This window comes from Danio aesculapii, chromosome 14 (assembly GCF_903798145.1).
Source record: "Danio aesculapii chromosome 14, fDanAes4.1, whole genome shotgun sequence".
NCBI lineage: Eukaryota > Metazoa > Chordata > Actinopteri > Cypriniformes > Danionidae > Danio > Danio aesculapii.
The window spans coordinates 54,300,381-54,320,263 of record NC_079448.1 but is presented as its reverse complement, the minus strand read 5'-3'; the positions used below and the strand labels follow the sequence as shown (position 1 = coordinate 54,320,263).

Genomic DNA, 19,883 nt, shown 5'->3' with positions numbered 1-19,883 from the left:
TTATTCGCGCGTCAAATACGCTTCATTCGCGCGTCAAATTCACTTCAGAACAGACGCGGATTCGCGTGATGGGCAGGGCTTCTTTCTGCCCAGTGACTGTAGCTTCATTGCTAAATGGCTAACCTGGATTTTAATGAAAAAATAACTGTGTTCATGTGCTTTATTAAGGCTGAAAAACAGCGTCGATACGTTTAGGGCTGTGTCTGAGTCCACTAGATCCTTTCAGAGGTGCAACCAGCTCTGTGAGCTCATAAACTCCTCCAGAAACTTAACCTGGATGATGGAAGCTTTCAGCAGTGCTTCTGACTGAGCCAAGCTCAGTTTGATCCACTGTTGTAGGTGTCGGCTGGAGGGACACCAACAACAGGGGCTACGTCACAATCACAGCCCCACAAGAGCAAGCTCCTGATTGGTTAATGCGGCGCGAATGTCCGCTGAAGTTCAGATCTTCAAACTCGAGCGATTCGCGCGTTAACCGTGTCAAATGTGCAAAACGCTCAATTCGTGCCTATTCGCAACTATCGCACCATTCACACCGCGCCACAGGATGTCCATTTGCACGTTTGCATTGACTTAACATGTAAATCACTTGCACTTGACCCTGCTTCTGCGTCTGGTGTGAACACAGCATCACACACTATATACCTATTTAATTTAGAACTGTAAACTTGACTTTGCAGACCGATTATCTTTAAACTCGAAAAGCATTTATTAAGTGTCCTAACTTGAGACTGCATAATGGGATGTTTCTTTTCACTGTAACTGTAAAAGTGTGCTTTAGCAATGTCAAAATGAAAGCAAACATTTAAAGGTGTTCTGGTTTTTGTATTAATAATAATGACTATAATAAATTAAGATATTAATTATCGTGTAGTCCAGTGTTTCCCAACCCTGTTCCTGAAGGCACACCAACAGTCCACATTTTCAAATTCTCCCTAATCAAACACACCTGAATCAACTTATCATTACATCAGAAGAGACTCCAACACCTGAAGTTAATGGTCAGAAAAGGGAGACATCCAAAATATGTACTGTTGGTGTGCCTCCAGGAACAGGGTTGGGAAACACTGGTGTAGACTACTGTGGGACTGTGCAGTGAACTAAACATTTTTATTAGGCTACATATCCCCTAGCTGAAAAACTAATGTGAAAATGACTGGCAGTTGCGTCTCTGCTAAAATTAATTTAGCTTAATTAATTAGGTAAATAAGGGTAATTTCTTCTGTGTTTTCTCATTTTAGAGCTCAAGAGAGTTAGAGAATTAGTTAACCAAAACATGTAATGAATGAGGCTGCTTGCCTTCATGTCATCCACTAGTTCAGTTTTCTCCTGTATGAGTTGAGTGCCCCTCCGCCACCATGTGCGCGTTTTAAAGGCTGTATACGGGCTCACCCTGACCTGACGCGGGGACCAGATCTCTGGACTATTGGCCTAGCTTTAATCTGACAATTTTCATAATTGATTTGCTATTTCATATTATAAACTATCTAAATGTGTGTTCTGAAGGTTGGAATAGAGTGTTAGTAATTAATGACAGAAATAATTTTCAGTTTTGAGTAAACAATCCTTTATGCAAATTCTTTCTTTTGCCCTACCCTCGTCGTAGCTCCAGGCCGGATTCTTGATCAAAATAACTTGCCCTGGTGACTTAAAGGTTTGACACCAGTAAAATCTTTTCTCATGTCAGGTCTGTTGAAACTGTCAAGTGCAGCGGGTAAAATAAGTATTATAACACCTTTATAACCCTTTATAACACCTCACCATTTTTCTCAGAAACTAATTTCTAAAGGTGCTGTTGACCTGATGTTTTTCCAGATGTCAGAAAGAACTAAAATAATCCATGCATACAAAGAAAACTAGACTAACTAGTTCAGAAATTAAGCTATGTGTAATAAAAATGAAATGACACTGAAAAAGGATTCATCTATTTTCACAAATGGAAAATAAATAAAGTAAGGCTCATTGTCTTCAAGCAAAATATGATTTAATGTATTTCTTTGAGTGAAAGCGACCCACTTCAAACCATCACACCACCAGATCAAACTCCATCATCTTAATTGATCGCCATTGTGGCAATGAATCTCTTCTCTTCTCCTCCTCTGCGCCTCATATTAATTCTGTCTGAAGTGTGTGCATGTGTTCCTGATGCCGTGAGCTCACCTTTCCTGCCCTTTCCCTCTCATCATCTCGTCTTACCTGTATCACCATCATTTCCAAATCACCTCTCAGACACATACACACGTATGCATATATAAATAATTATAAATATGTGCTGCGTAGATTCCAAACTTCAAAACCAAGTCCATTTTCCCAATAAGTGTCATAGAATATATAAATGTATATAACTAAAGACTGTATGGGTGTTTATGGCTGGAAGGGCATCCGCTGTGTAAAACGTATGCTGGAATAGTTGGTGATTCATTACACTGTGGTGACCCCTGATAAAAAAAAGAGACTAAGCCAAAGAAAAATGACTGATTATTACTGTATTGTTTAAAATTTCTTTCTCATTCCTAAAAATATTGGCTTAAAATCAGAGACTCAGTGTAAATCATGCAATAATGTCTTGAAAAATGTACAATAAATCAAATTAAATAAATAACTTTATGAACATGCTTGAAATTTGCACAAATGTACTCTATAGATTAGTATTTTTAATAGATTTTAATAGACAGTAAACTCCATTATTATATACATATTATTATAAATATATATAAATTATTTATTTATTTATTTAATTTGTTTACAATTCTAAAGAAATTGTTAAGGAAAATAAGAATCAATGTCTTTGACCAAAATATAGTTTAATGTATTTGTTGGGGTAAAATTGAAATAATTTTGCCCTCTTTAAATCATCACAACACTTGTCAATAAACACAGCTTCTCTTCTCCTCCACTGCGCCTCATATTAATTCTGTCTGAGGTGTGTGCATGTGTTCATCTTATTTTCAGACACATACACACACACATATGCACATATAAAGAATTATAAATATGTCCTTTGTAGATTCCAAACTTCAAAACAGAGTCCATTTTCCCATTACGTTACATGATAAATGTCATGTAATATGTATATAAATAAGGAGTGTATGGGTGTTTCCCAGTATTGGATTGTGGCTGGAAGGGCATTCGCTGCTTAAATCACATGCTGGAATAGTTGGCAGTTCAAATAAGGGACTAAGCCGAAGGAAAATGAATGATTATAGCTATATTGTTTACAAACGTATTGGCTTAAAATCAGCGACTCAATATATGTAAATCATGCAATAGTATGTCTTGAAAAAGGTACAAAAAATAATTCAAATAAAATAAATAATTAAATAAACGTATGTGTAATCTGCACGATTATAACTACTCTATAAATGATTCTTTTCAATAGATTGCGTCTCAGTAAACTACTTGAATAATCTCCATTCTTATGTCTTATGTGAAATAATTTTGCCCACTTCAAGTCGTTATACTGTAACACTTGTCAATAAATATCGCTTCTCTTCTCCTCCACTGCGCCTCATATTAATTCTGTCTGAAGTGTGTGCATGTGTTCCTGATGCCGTACGCTCACCTTTCCTGCCCTTTCCCTCTCATCATCATCCTGCTATTAAACTCAGTGTCTTCCAGAGGTAAATGACCTGTATCATCTTATTTTCAGACACGTACAAACACACACATGCACATATGAAGAATTATAAATATGTCCTTTGTGTATTCCAAACTTCAAAAACAGAGTCCATTTTCCCATTACGTTACATGATAAATGTCATGTAATATGTATATAACTAAGGAGTGTATGGGTGTTTTTCATAATTGAATTAGTAAAACATATGCTGGAATAGTTGGCAGTTCATTCCGCTGTGGTGACCCCTGATAAATAAGGGACTAAGCCGAAGGAAAATGAATGAATGAATGATTATAGCTATATTGTTGACAAACGTATTGGCTTAAATCAGCGACTCAATATATGTAAATCATGCAATAGTATGTCTTGAAAAAGGTGCAAAAATAATTTAAATAAAATAAATAATTAAATAAACGCACGTGAAATTTGCACGATTATAACTACTCTATAAATTAGTCTTTTTAATAGATTGCGTCACAGTAAACTACTTGAATATACTCCATTCTTATGTCTTATGTGAAATAATTTTGATCACTTCAAATCATTAAACAAGTGTGTGCATGTGTTCCTGATGCCGTTCGCTCACCTTTCCTGCCCTTTCCCTCTCATCATCATCCTGCTATTGAACTCAGTGTCTTCCAGAGGCAAATAAGAAAAACATAACGTAAAACATATGCTGGAATAGTTGGCGGTTCATTCCGCTGTGGTGACCCCTGATAAATAAGCAACCCAGGCTCATTCTGAAAATGTAGTCCCGAGAACGTTTCTGGAGACCGCGAATTATGTAGCCAGAGGTACGTATGGCTGCATTTTGTTTTTTAAGCGAACGCTGCGGGGTGGTATGACGCCGTTCCTTTTAGCGCTCTCCGGCTGACCGCTTACCTTCGTGTGGAGGGCTTTCCCGCCGCAACCAGTTTGTCCGGTTAGCTCGTCCTGTACGTCGGCGGACTCGAGACGCAGAGAGGAGCTGACCACGATGACGATGACCGTGTTCGAGTCCGGGGAAGAGCGGTTCCAGAAATCAGGTAAGACTAAAACAGAATCCAAGAAATAAAGCGAAGAGATTCATAACAGGGTGACAATGTGGTAAAATCCGAAAACGTGGTAAAAAAAATCAGACGAGGGCTTTTCTTTTTCTGGACTGCTTTTGTAAATTGTTGTGTGGGTCAATCGGTAAAATCGGTTGGGTTCGGGGAAGGAGGAGGGTGGGTCGGCCGGCCGATTGGCCGGTCGCCCAGTCAATCATTCAGCCAGTCGGACAGACAGATGTTCGTTCGACAGCGGCCTCTGGTGGGTTTACGCGAGAACACTCGGCACTCGCGGGAGACGTCCGAGAAGCCAAAAAGGCGCACACAGCGGCCTCTTGCGGATTCGCGAAAACCAAAACCTGCAAAAATACGTACCTCCCGGGACTTATTTCGCGGTCTCCAGAAACGTCCTCGGGACTACGTTTTCAGAATGAGCCTGGGTTGCAAATAAGGGACTGAGCCGAAGGAAAATGAATGAATGAATGATTATAACTATATTGTTGACAAACGTATTGGCTTAAAATCAGCGACTCAATATATGTAAATCATGCAATAGTATGTCTTGAAAAAGGTGCAAAATAATTCAAATAGAATAAATAATTAAATAAACGTACGTGAAATTTGCATGATTATAACTACTCTATAAATTTGTCTTTTTAATAGATTGTGTCACTGTAAACTACTTGAATAATCTCCATTCTTATGTCTTATGTGAAATAATTTTGCCCACTTCAAGTCATTATACTGTAACACTTGTCAATAAATATCGCTTCTCCTCCACTGCACCTCATATTAATTCTGTCTGAAGTGTGTGCATGTGTTCCTGATGCCGTACACTCACCTTTCCTGCCCTTTCCCTCTCATCATCATCCTGCTATTGAACTGTGAAGTGTCTTCCAGAGGCAAATAATAAAAACATAACGTAAAACATATGCTGGAATAGTTGGCGGTTCATTCCGCTGTGGTGACCCCTGATAAATAAGGGACTAAGCCGAAGGAAAATGAATAAATTAATGATTATAGCTGATTTTCTTTTTCTGGACTGCTTTTGTAAATTGTTGTGTGGGTCAATCGGTAAAATCGGTTGGGTTCGGGGAAGGAGGAGGGTGGGTCGGCCGGCCGATTGGCCGGTCGCCCAGTCAATCATTCAGCCAGTCGGACAGACAGATGTTCGTTCGACAGCGGCCTCTGGTGGGTTTACGCGAGAACACTCGGCACTTGCGGGAGACGTCCGAGAAGCCAAAAAGGTGCACACAGCGGCCTCTTGCGGATTCGCGAAAACCAAAACCTGCAAAAATACGTACCTCCCGGGACTTATTTCGCGGTCTCCAGAAACGTCCTTGGGACTACGTTTTCAGAATGAGCCTGGGTTGCAAATAAGGGACTGAGCCGAAGGAAAATGAATGAATGAATGATTATAACTATATTGTTGACAAACGTATTGGCTTAAAATCAGCGACTCAATATATGTAAATCATGCAATAGTATGTCTTGAAAAAGGTGCAAAAATAATTCAAATAGAATAAATAATTAAATAAACATACGTGAAATTTGCATGATTATAACTACTCTATAAATTAGTCTTTTTAATAGATTGTGTCACTGTAAACTACTTGAATAATCTCCATTCTTATGTCTTATGTGAAATTATTTTGCCCACTTCAAGTCATTATACTGTAACACTTGTCAATAAATATCGCTTCTCCTCCTCTGTGCCTCATATTAATTCTGTCTGAAGTGTGTGCATGTGTTCCTGATGCCGTACGCTCACCTTTCCTGCCCTTTCCCTCTCATCATCATCCTGCTATTGAACTCAATGTCTTACGGAGGCAAATGGCCTGTATCGCCATAATCATTTTAAATGGCCTCTCAGACAATAAAGCACTGAAGTGTCTCCATCAGCCCACTCCTCATTTCACCTATATCTCTCAAACCTTCGCATTTAATCTCCATTTAATTGTACGGATCTTTTCCTCATTTGCTGCGATGGCCATCAGCGCCCACAGTTAAACCGATGCGGGACGAGTCCTTCATTACGCTTTTCTTTTTTTCCCCCGAATATCTGCGAGGAAGAGGAGGAACGGAGAGGCGGAGGAAGAGAGTGAAGGTCTTCTTTCATGCTTGATACTGTGCATAAATTATTCAGGCTCCTCGGTGTGGCGGCAGCAGAATGAATAGGCCTGTCTTGGATGGAGGGTAAAGCAGCACTTTTAATCATCCACTGCCCCAAATATAGCCCGGCGGCGGCAGGTCGACGCTCTCGGCCAGGTACGGCAGACAAAGGAGGGGGAAAAAAGCCTGGGAAGTTTGTCCTGGAAGGAGCCTTGGCTGACAGACTCGCTGCAATTAATTTCTCCAGAGGACACCGATCAGCAGAAGAGAGTGAAATATAGTCCGGGGATGATAATATTATGAGTGTCGTTAATATTATTTGTCCTATTCCTGATCTTTCAGCCACCTCCTCCTCATTATTATAAAAATATATATAATAAAAATAATATTAGGGCTTCACGGTGGCGCAATGGGTCATTGACCCACATGAAGAAGGTTGCTGGTTCAAGCCCAGACTTGGTCTGTTGGCATTTCTGTGTGGAGTTTGCATGTTCTCCCCTTGTTGGCTTGGGTTTCCTCCGGGTGCTCCACGGTCCAAACACATGCACTATAGGGGAACTGAATAAGCTAAATTGTCTGTAGTGTATGTGTGTGAATGCAAGAGTGTATGGGTGTTTCCCAGTGTTGGGAATGAATGAATAAATGAATGAGTATTGTTGTTATTATTATTATTTTTATTATTGTTGTTGTTATTATTATTATTATTATTCTATTATTATTATTATTATTATTATTCTATTATTATACACATCCATGATGCCAATCTCCGTTCCACCACATCCCAAAGGTGCTCTATTGGATTGAGCTCTGGTGACTGTGGAGGCCATTTGAGTACAGTGAACTCATTGTCATGTTCAAGAAACCAGTCTGAGATGATTGGCACTTTATGACATGGTGCGTTATCTGGCTGGAGGTAGCCGTCAAAAGATGGGTACACTGTGGTCATAAACGGTTGGACATGGTCGTGGTAGCCTCAGTTTCCTGTTCTTAGCTGACAGGAGTGGCACCCGGTGTAGTCTTCTGCTGCTGTAGCCCATCTGCCTCAAGGTTGGACGTGTTGTGTGTTCAGAGATGCTCTTCTGCAGACCTCTGTTGTAACGAGTGCTTATTTGAGTTACTGCTGCCTTTCTATCAGCTGGAACCAATCTGGCCATTCTCCTCTGACCTCAACAAGGCATTTGCGCCCACAGAACTGCCGCTCACTGGATATTTCCTCTTTTTCAGACCATTCTCTGTAAGCCTAGAGATGGTTGTGCATGGAAAATCTCAGTAGATCAGCAGTTTCTGAAATACTCAGACCAGCCTGTCTGGCACCAACAACCATGTCATGCTCAAAGTCACTGAAATCCCCTTTCTTCCCCATTCTGATGCTCAGTTTGAACTGCAGCAGATCGTCTTGACCATGTCTACATGCATAAATGTAGTAGTGATTGGCTGATTAGAAATTTGGCTGATTAGAAATTTGCGTTAACGAGCAGTTGGACAGGTGTACCTAATAATGTGGCCGGTGAGTGAATAAATATTTTTCCCAAATTTCTCTTCAACAGAAAAAAGATTTTTAATAATTCATCTCTAATAACTGATTTATTTTCTCTTTGTCATGATGACAGTAAATAATATTAGACTAGATATTCTTCAAGACACTAGTATTCGGCTTAAATTGACATTTAAAGGCTTAACTAGGTCAATTAGGGTAAAGTTAGGGTAATTAGGCAAGTCATTGTATAACAGTGGTTTGTTCTGTAGATAATCCAAAACAAATATTGCTTAAGGGGGCAAATAAAATTGACCTTAAAATTCTAGACCTCTTTCATTCTAGCCGAAATAAAACAAATAAGACTTTCTCCAGAAGAAAAAATATTATCGAAAACACTGTGAAACATTTCTGTGCTCTGTTTAAATATTGTTTGAATATTGCACAGGAGCGCTAAGAATTTTGCCCTCAACTGTATTTATAATGTTACCTGTTTATAATAGCCGCTCTCTGTCAGGTTCAGCAGACAAAAGAGGAAAAAAACCTGGGAAGTTTGTCCTGGAAGGAGCCTTGGCTGACAGACTCGCTGCAATTAATTTCTCCAGAGGACACCGATCAGCAGAAGAGAGTGAAATATAGTCCGTGTCCTTATCGAACTGCGGGAAGATTTTTTTTTTTTCCTCCTGAGTCGTTTAAAAAAAAAAATGATCATAAAAAGAAAAGCAAAGCGGCAGACTTCATTGTGGTCAAATGGAAAGCGGCGAGTGCCAATACTAATTTCTCTGATGAAGATAGTGGCTTATTTTATTGATTGCTGGATGTAATTTCCTGGCCCGGATCCCGAGGTGCATGGCAGTCTCTGTATTTGATTAGATAATGGTGCGAGTCTTTCTGATGAGACTCCTGCATGAGATTTTCTGTCGCCACATTTCCCACTTGCCTTTTCTCTAATTAAAGCCACTCTGGGGAGCCATTATGTGATTGTATCTGACCGGAGACTGCCAGGAAACGCTGTGTTTCTTCACAAAAGCGCTGGCCTTTGCTGGTGCACTTTTCACCTGATTTTTTAATACTCTTTTCTTTTGCGTTGGAAACGTGTCGGGATTCGTGCGTCCAATTATATCTGTGATCTGGCTGTGTCCTGACGAGCTGCACACTGCGCATGGCAACCGGTTAATTAGCTCATTCTGCTGATTATTAGCAGAGAAACACCTCAAACTGACAAAACCACTAATTGATTAATGCTAAACAGTGGGAGAAGATTAGCTGAGGATTTACTGCAGAGGAAGTTACAAATATTCCATCTATCCATCCATCCATCCATCCATCCATCCATCTGCATTCATGCATCATCCATCATTCCATCATTCTGTATATCTATCCATCCATATATCCTTCTAGCAATCATCCATCCATCGTTCTATCTTTCTATCGTTCTATCCATTGTTCTGTCTATCATTCTATATATCCATCCATCCATCCATTCGTATATCTATCTGTCCATTCATCCATCCGTATATCTATCTATCCATCATTCTATCATTCTGTAAATCTATTTATCCATCCATATATCCATCCAACCAATCAATCATCCGTATATCTGTTCATCCATCTGTCTGTCATCGCTCGTTCTATCTTTTTTTCTATCAATCTATCCATTGTTCTATCTATCATTTTATATATCCATCTATCCATCTATATATGTCCATCCATCTATCCGTAAATCTATCTATTCATCCATCCATCTATCTATCTGTCCATCCATCCATCCATCCATCCATATATCTGCCTATCCATCCATATATCTATCTATCATCATTCTATCATACTGTATATCTATTTATCCATCCATATATCCAACCAATCATCCATCCATCGTTCTATTTTTCCATCCATCCATCCATCCATCCATCCCTATATCTATCTGTCCATCCATCCATCCATATATCTATCTGTCCATCCATCCATCCATCCATCCGTATATTTATCTGTCCATCCATCCATCTGTCTGTCCATCATTCTATTATTCTGTATATCTATTTATCCATCCAACCAATCATCCATCCGTCGTTCTATCTTTCTGCCGTTCTATCCATTGTGCTATTTACCATTCTATATATTCATCTATCCATCCATATATGTCCATCCATCCATCTGTGTATCTATCTGTCCACCCATCCATCCATCCATATATCTATCTGTCCATTCATCCATCCGTATATATATCTATCCATCATTCTATCACTCTGTATATCTATTCTGTATATCCAACCAATCAGTCATCCACCCATCCGTTTGTCCGTCCATCCATCCATTCATCCATCTGTCCATCGCTCGTTCTATTCATCTTTCTATCTATTGTTCTATCATTCTTTCTATCCATCGTTCCATGCATCTTTTTTTATTTATCTACCTATCTGGGCTGCTCAGTTATGGAAAAAAACTCAATCCTGATGATTGTTTGAATTGTGTTTTAGTCACACATACAGAAAGAGACACATAAAACAAACTGTGCTTTAGTCTTAGTCTTCACGGTAAGAATTAAACTTGGTTTGTTATTGAAGCTACAAAAGTCCTTCAGTCGAGAGCAGAGAGGCATTGTGTTCTTAACTTTTGTTATTTGACTAATAATGATAATCACAGTCAGCAGCAGAAATATAGCGCACTGTTGCTTTAAGAGCTGCACGGTTCCGACTTACTGTTACACATGTCTTTTCATTCTGAACTTTGTTTATTTAATATCTTTATATTATTTATTACATCGTTATTGTTCATTTATTACAATGTGAGCAGGGCTTAAGCTGTAAAATTGTTCTTGATTTAAATACTAAAATATTAATAATAATTTAGCATCGATGCTGTTTTAAACTTTTTTTATTGATTAAATCCAGCCGAGCAGAACAGACACTCAAATGCATTAATGAACGAACCCAAACTTTTATTTAAAGAGTGTATATATTGAAGCTGCAGCAGCATAAGACATTAATTCATATTATTTATATTTATAAGTCCTCCTTTTCCTTGTGTGTATCTTTAAGTCTTTTCCCATGAGCAGTTCATCTAAGCTGTAGAAATGTTCACAGATTCATTCGTTGCTTGTGAACAGAAAAAGAGGGAAGCTCTGATCTCCAGCGTGTGTGAACATTGAGGATGAACTCCTGCTATTAGTGTCTCATTAGAGCACAGAACACACACTTCATTATGCAGATCCGTGTGTTTCTGCTCAGCCGAATCTCAATGTGACCCTGCAGATCTTCAGTGCTGGAGCTGACCATCTCTTCACTCCTGTGTCGTAGGGATGGGCGATGTATTATCATTTGCAATATACCGGTAAAAATTCTGCCCATGGTAAAAAAAAAACCTAGACTTGTTGTAATAACAATTAAAAAACCCACAATGGAGCCTTTTCACATTTGCGGGTTTCTCAGTGTAGGAAGTCTTTAAAGCTTAGTTATTGAGAGAGTACAACAAATATTTTTTACAATCCCATTTGCTCTGATAATAAAGGAGAAACTCAACGGTGGTGTTATCATGACTTTCAGAAAAGGGAAAGAGATTGAGATTGAGACTGATAATGGCAACCAGAAGAGAGAAAAATGTCAGATCTACTGTCCTGCCCTCATACACACTGGATTTGGGCCGGGACACACCAAGCTGACAGCAAACAACTAGCATCAATGAAACACAATCGCATTGTCGCCTTGCTTTAGAGCGCATCTGAACCAAAAAGCTGCACGTGAACACACCAAACAGATGAAAGCCGACTGAATTGAGAGCTGCATTCTGCCAAACTTTGACGCTTAAAGACAAAGTGTGCATAAAGCAGCGTTCAGTCCCATTATTACAGTAATTGTCGCTCACCATGGAGGGATTTTCTCCTGTACTTGTCGTCTGGTTCAAGTCCCAGCTGGGTCAGTAGGGATTTCTGTGTGGAGTTTGCATGTTCTCCCCATGTTGGCGTGGATTTCCTTCAAAGTTCACAGATTGGATGAACCAAATTGGCCGTAGTGTATGAGTATGTAAATGTGAGAGTTTATGGGTGTTTCCCAATACTGGGTTGCAGCTGGAAGAGCGTCTGCTGCTTAAAACATATGCTGGATAAGTTGGTGGTACAAGTTGGCATTTCGACCTACAAGGTCTCAGATGATATATAAGGGAAGCCCAGAAATAGTGAAACACTAGACATCACACCTGCAAACAACAATCACCCCAATTAACCAATGAATAGGTAAACACGTAAAAATACAAGTCTAAACAAACAGAAAACAACAACAAGAAAAAATATATACACACATACATATACAGTATTTTGTAACGCATAAACAATCTCGTGTATTCCCGGTGTGACCTGATTGAAGACCTTGTAGGTCAAAACCAGGGGTGTTGCTAGACACTGGGGCACGCACCCCCTTCCCCCATCTCCCCCACACTATATATATATATATATATATATATATATATATATATATATATATATATATATATATATATATATATATATATATATATATATATATATATATATGTATATATGTATATATGTATATATATATATATATATATATATATATATATATATATATATATATATATATATATATATATATATATGTATGTATATATATATATATATATGTATGTATGTATGTATGTATGTGTGTGTGTGTATGTATGTATATATGTATGGATGTGTGTATATATATATATATATTTATATATATATATATTTATTATTATTATATATTTTTTTAAATATATAAATAAAAGTATTCTAATTATTGTACAATTATTATTCTAAATAAACTTAAATGTAACTGGAAAACAATGTTAAGACAACTGAAGTGATGCTAAGATCATTTAAGAAATCTTTTGCATAAATATTAATTTAATTTGAATGAAATTCTATAGACAATTCAATAAAATACAAAAAAAAGATGTGTTATAGAGTCATCTGACACATGAAAGAGAGTTAATGTTTAGGTTTAATAATTCTTACCTCTCTGACTCCTCATCCCTCTTTTTTGCTTCATACAAAAAATATCTATCATGAGACATGCTTAGTAAGATCACCATCATATTGTTTAAGCTTTAGTTTTGTCGACTTGCAAAGCAAAAAAGGCTGTTACGCTGGTTTTACAACGCATGAGCAGCGCATAACAAGCAAGTAGCCTGCTTTTTTTGGCACGCATGTTAACTACCGGGACTCGCACCGGCAGAATAGCAGCGTATGCGAGAGCAGCGCAGGGTTCTCTGCGCACATGCAGAGATGCGTCAGTTTGCTTTTTGATTACACTGCTTTCACCAGCGTTAGTTCGGTTGCACATAGAGAATAACGTCTTTATTTCGGAATTACCTCTCTTAATAAATACACTTGCATATGAGGTAAATCATATCTCAAAGCATTTACTGGGGCACTGGAGATTTTTACTGGGGCACGTGCACCAAATTAAATTGGTAAATTGGTTCTAACGACGCCCCTGGTCAAAACATTATCCAATTAAATTGTCTGTTGAGAGCTAAAGTGGCATTTCTTTTACCTTTTGGTTTGGCTGGATCTCAGATGTGCAAACACTGATGTCTTTTTTTTTTTGAATGTAGTGAAATTACAAACACAGCCTAAAGGCCCATGCACTCCGAGACGATTTTTGCTCGCGTTTTCCGTAGTCGTTTAACGTTTCGTGACTAAATAAAGGGCGCCAATGTGATCGTGCACACCAACGTGCAAAACGGCCATCGTAAAAGCGTCATTTTTAAAGAAACGCCTCATGCTCGTTTTGTTTTTTTTTTCTTCACCAATCAGATTGGTTCTTTTGTTCACGTGCACGGAGCTGCTGAAGTTACAGTAAACAGCACTTGGAGGCGCTCAAGCGCAAAACTGTCAATGCGAGCGCACACTGAAGAAGATGCCCAGAGGCGATATGAACGTGGAGCTGCTTATTGCACCGGTAAACAATGATCATTTCTTCATCGCTAGAGCTAGAGCTGCTGCTTGAACCATCCATGCTTGTTCGAGTCACCAGTAACTTTAACAACAAGCGTGTGAACTTCCTCTCTTCCTCTTCTTCTGTGTTATAAGCGGGATGTCAGAAGCTTGTAGTTGTGTAGCGCCATCTAACATCAAGGAGTGATTTTGCATACTCTTCTGCTTGACGCCAGTGAAAATCGATTGGGTTTGAATGTGGAAAAACGCCTCGCAAAACGTGTGTGTGTGTGTGTGTGTGTGTGTGTGTGTGTGTGTGTGTGTGTGTGTGTGTGTGTGTGTGTGTGTGTGTGTGTCTTTTATTCTGTGTTAGTGGGCGGGGCCGCAGGTTTCAAATCTCCCGGGTTTACGTGCGCAACTACTTGTTTCGTTGTCGTGTCATCACGAAACACCTAATGACTCGTTATCAAGACGACTCGTTTGAAGCACTATGAGTCGACTCCTTTATAGATGAATCAATAGTTTTAAACACTGTACACTTACAGATTTAAGCCTTAGCTGGATATCTCACTTCACTTAGAGCTGTGTTACACACTACATCAGGCATGTCCAAGCTCGGTCCTGGAGGGCCGGTGTCCTGCAAAGTTTAGTTCCAACCCCAATCAGACACACCTGGGCTAGCTAATCAAGCACTTACTAGGCTTTCTAGAAACATCCGTGCAGGTGTGTTGAGGCAAGTTGGAGCTAAAATCTGCAGGACACCGGCCCTCCAGGACCGAGTTTGGACACCCCTGCACTACATGGAAGGGCATTTTCAAAACCCCATAATAGGGGCTCTTTAAATAGAGTCAAGCGCCCTGTCTGAGGATGAGGGGTCATCAGAATGTGTGTTGAAAATAAATATTGCTGGATTGACTCAATAAAATGAATTAATTTGCTATTAAGACACTAAAAATAAAGTTAACAAATCCATTAATTTATTTGTTTTGATTCATGTTTTTCAGCAATGTTGAACTAAAACTTGATAATCATTAGTTACAAGCTCAAACTGCCTGTTTTGGCTGAAAGACTTGGATTACATGGTCGGTAAAATCTGGCTGGTAAACTTTTTAATGTCATCGCCCATTGGAAGTTTGGCAAAAGGTTAGTTTTAGGCCCTGCGAGGGTGTCCTCTAGAGTTCAGTATAAAGAAACAGAAATATAAATACATGATCACAGCTTCTTTATGGTCACAGGTCTATGTGGGGATATATTTTAAGTCCAGATCACCCATCCCTACCGTTGTCTCCTCAGGATGTTCTTCTGCTGGGTGAAGACTTGCTGTCGGAGCCGTATTACTGCCAGCTGGAGGCGGAGACGTGTCGGGTGTTCACCGAGCAGCTGGGTCGTTTTGCTCTGGTCGGGGAGTCGCTCAGTATGGCTGCTGCTAAACGGCTGAAACTGCTGCTGTTCGCTCCGGCCTACTGCTCCACGCTGGAGTACAACATCCGCGTCTACTGCACTGACGACACGCAGGACCTGCTCAAGGTGAGGCTCTAAAGTACACATGAAATCAAGGCCACACTTTATTTTGATGGTCTGTTTGTTGAATATAAATTACTCTGCATCTACATGCTAACTAATTCTCATCAGATTATAAGTAGACTTTTAGGTTGGGGTTAGAGTAAGTACAAAGTTTCCTATAGTCAGTTCAATGTCTGTTGAAGGAGCAGTATCAAGAGATATTAAGCACACAGTCTACTAATACCTAAATGCACCATCAAATAAAGTGTTATCAAAATCAAAACTAACCATATTGATTTCGTTAGCTCACATTGCTCGTTTGTTATGGTGAACAAATCAAATGTGCATGTCAAGAAGAAGAAAAATAGTTTGCCTTTGTAATGTTTAATTAAAATCTGAAAATGCACTTCCTGTTTTTGTCTTCAATTAAATTCTCAGATTAGGTCTGTCGTAGGTAGTGGGCGTGGCTAACATACTTAACCACGCCCATCACACTTTCAATTTTAACAACAAACAGTGATGGTGAGCAAGAGGAGTCTGTTAGGTTGTAATAACTCTCCCCAAACCCTTTCCCCATCTTTCTGAATGAAACACCAACACAGTCTCACGGCTTTGTATTCGTAACGTTTTGATTTAGTGGCTAATTTGAATGAATTCGTACAATCTAATTCATACAATTTAGTATGATTTGCTCATCCTCCAATGACGGATGGATTTAGGGGTGGGGTTAGGTGCCACGCCTCCTTTTTAAAATCGTACAATTTTGTACGACTGAACTCGTACGAATTAGCCACTAAACTGACAAAACGTAAAATACTTACGTTTTCTCGTGAGATCAGACTGGAAACACCTACTTAACTACATCCAATCAGCTCGCAGTAGATTAAAATAAGGCACGCTCACTGTTTTCTCATTGAACATTCTGGTTCTGTAGAACCTGCATCACAATATGAAAAGATATCCAGTCTTTAATATTCACAACACACCTGCACTTAGATGGTTGAGCTAATAAGTGTAGTAGTTGTTGATGGAGGCAGCCTTATATTTTAGAGAAGGGTGGTGTTTCTACAGGTGGTTTATCAAGCTATCTCACCTATGTGAGGCACAGGCAGAAATGATATGGAGTGATTGTAAGAAAGTGTCTGATGCAAACTGCTCCAAGTGTCAATTTAAGAGATGAAAGAGTGTGGTTTCTACAGGTGGTTTGTCAAGCTCACTTACCTGTGTGAGGCACACTCAGAAATGTATTTTTTCCAGTTGTATCTTTGCTCTATTGTATTTATATACACTTGTAATTGATTATTTTTCATGCATATGTACTGCCCAGCAAAATCATCCCAGTAAAATACATCTGTTGAATTAATCTAGTGAAATTCATTCGTTCATTTTCTTTTCGGCTTCGTCCCTTTATTAATCTGGAGTCGCCACAGCGGAATGAACCGACAACTTACCCAGCAGTAGGTTTTACGCAGCGGATGCCCTTCCTAGCCTTAATCACCCAGCAGGCACAAGACGTCAATGTGATGTCAGATTGACGTTGTACCCTAATGTCCTGGGGATGCTACATTTAGTTTGGAAATGAAAATCGGGTTGACGTCAGAACTCAACATCAGGCCAACGTCAATGTCCAACGCCCAACCTAAAATCAACCAAATATCAACGTCTAATGATGTTACAGTTTGTTGTGCATGTTGCTACATGTTGTTTCGACGTTACCACTATGACGTCTATCAGACGTTGGATTGTGGTTGCCATAACTAATAAATAAATGTCACTATTTGACATTTATAGGATGTTGGTTTAAGATGTCGGCTTGACGTTGGATTTTGGTCACTTTCTAACAACCTAAAATCAACCAAATAGCAACGTCATTTGATGTCGTTACTGGACGTCAAAATAACGTTGTCCTTAAATGCTGGCTTGACATTGAATTTTAGTCACCTGACATCACAACCTAAATCTAACCTAATATTAACATCTTATGGCATGTGCCTGCTGGGCAATAACTAGACGCACTACAGAATGTTACGTTTACACACATCCACAAATTACATGTAAATGCATCAGCTTTAAACAGCATAATACTCACTACTCTACTAGGTACTTTTACTCTACTCACACTACATTTTTAGGCAAGTAATGGTACTCTTACTCAAGTATGCTTTTTCAGTACTCTTTCCACTACAGTGTATACATATATATATATATAATATATATATATATATATCTAATATATATATATATATATATATATATATATATATATATATATATATATATATATATATATATATATATATATATATATATATATATATATATATATATATATATATATTAGAAAAACAAAATATATATATTTTTGACTCCCCAGAAAACCTTAAAGCTTATTGTATTTTTATGTACTTGTATTTGATTATAATTTATGCAAATGCACTGCCCTACAAAATCATCCTAGCAAATCTAAATCAACAGCAAATGTAGCTATTCAATTTGTCAAAGTATCGCAACTAAATATTGCAATATCAGGTTTATTTCTTCAGTGTTTTCCTGCATTACTAGGCCAGACACTTCTTTTTTCTTAATCTCCTTCAAGCACACACTTATTTTATTTAGCTCGCACTCCTAACAGATCAGGAATAATCAAGAGCTAATGCCAGAGCGGGCTCCCTGGAGGAGCACGTCTGAGCAGACTGTTAAGATTTCATTTGCATGCTTAATTAGTAAATGAAAAGGAGAGAGTCTCTAGCCGTGGCCCCTGAGCTCCTCTGTCGGAGTAAGAGATCCGTCCGCTGCCCGTCTCTGCCCACTCCTGCCCTCCACAAGCTGCCCGCCGGTGTCACACAGGTGGAACCACGCTGGGAAAGAGACACCAGGAGTGGAGTTTAAAATGAGCTCTTAACCACACAGACGCGAGGAGTTTTGAGTGAAGCGTTACGGCACTGGATTGTGCACATCTCCAACACTCAAAAAAAGATTGTATTATATTATTTTTTTTGTTTACATCAGTTGCTTTTAGTTATTAATGTGCAGTTTTTCTTTGTTTGCTTGTTTGTTTTTAATTTGGTGCATGACAGAATAATGCAAACGCATATTGCAGTTTTATATGAGTAGACCTGATGTATGTACAGTAAGACTTGAACATATACAGTGGCTAAAATGAATATAAATAAATGAATACATGGTGGCACGGTGGCTCAGTGGTTAGCACTGTGGCCTCACAGCAAGAAGGTTGCTGGTTCGAGTCCCGACTGGGTCAGTTTTTATTTCTGTGTGGAGTTTGCATGTTCTCCCCGTGTTGGTGTGGGTTTCCTCTGGGTGCTCTGGTTTCCCTCACAGTCCAAACACATGCGCTATAGGGGAAATTGATCAGAACTAAGCATGACTAAATTAGCCATAGTGTATGAGTGTGTGTGAATGTGAGTGTGTATGGATGTTTCCCAGTACTGGGTTGTGGCTGGAAATGCATCCACTGCGTAGAACATATTCTGTAATAGTTGGCGGTTCATTCCGCTGTGGCGACCCTTGATAAATAAGGGACTATGCCAAAGGATGAATGAATGTATAATGCGTACATACACATTCATGCATGCATACTGTACACATACATATATGCATACACATGGACACACATACATGTATACATGCATACATGCACGCATACTTACACATATACACACATATATGCACACACAGACACATGCATCCATACATTTACGTATTCATGCATTCATTTTCTTTTCGGCTTAGTCCCTTTATTAATCAGGGGTCGCCACAGCGGAATGAACTGCCAACTTATCCAGCATAAGTTTTACACAGCGGATGCATTTCCAGCTGCAACACATCGTGAAATCCATACACACTCATTCACACACAAACACTACAGATGATTTAGCTTACCCAATTCACCTAAGTCACATGGGGGGAACCAGAGCACCCGGAAACCCACGCCAACACAGAGAGAACATGCAAACTCCACACAGAAATGCCAACTGACTCAGCCGGGCCTCGAACCAGCGACCTTCTTGCTGTGAGGCGATTGTGCTACCCACTGTGCCACCATGCTGCCACATATACATATATGTACATATATTTATTTAATGATTTAATAAGTCATTGTATTAAATTTAATATAAAAAACAACAAAAAAAAAAAAGACTTGCACAAAAAAAAAGAAAGACTTGCACATTTTAATAACTAAAAGCAACTGATGTAAAAACTAAAGGTCGG

The 19,883-nt window shown here is 39.0% G+C and overlaps 1 protein-coding gene across 1 annotated transcript in view; it reads left to right on the top strand.

The window, feature by feature from the left end:
* Nucleotides 1-19,883, top strand: part of unc5a (unc-5 netrin receptor A) — a 480,707-nt gene that overhangs the window by 391,847 nt on the left and 68,977 nt on the right. Inside the window, exon 11 of the mRNA XM_056471872.1 lies at nt 15,444-15,677. Coding sequence (XP_056327847.1) covers nt 15,444-15,677 — 234 coding nt within the window. The remainder of the gene's footprint in view (nt 1-15,443; nt 15,678-19,883) is intronic.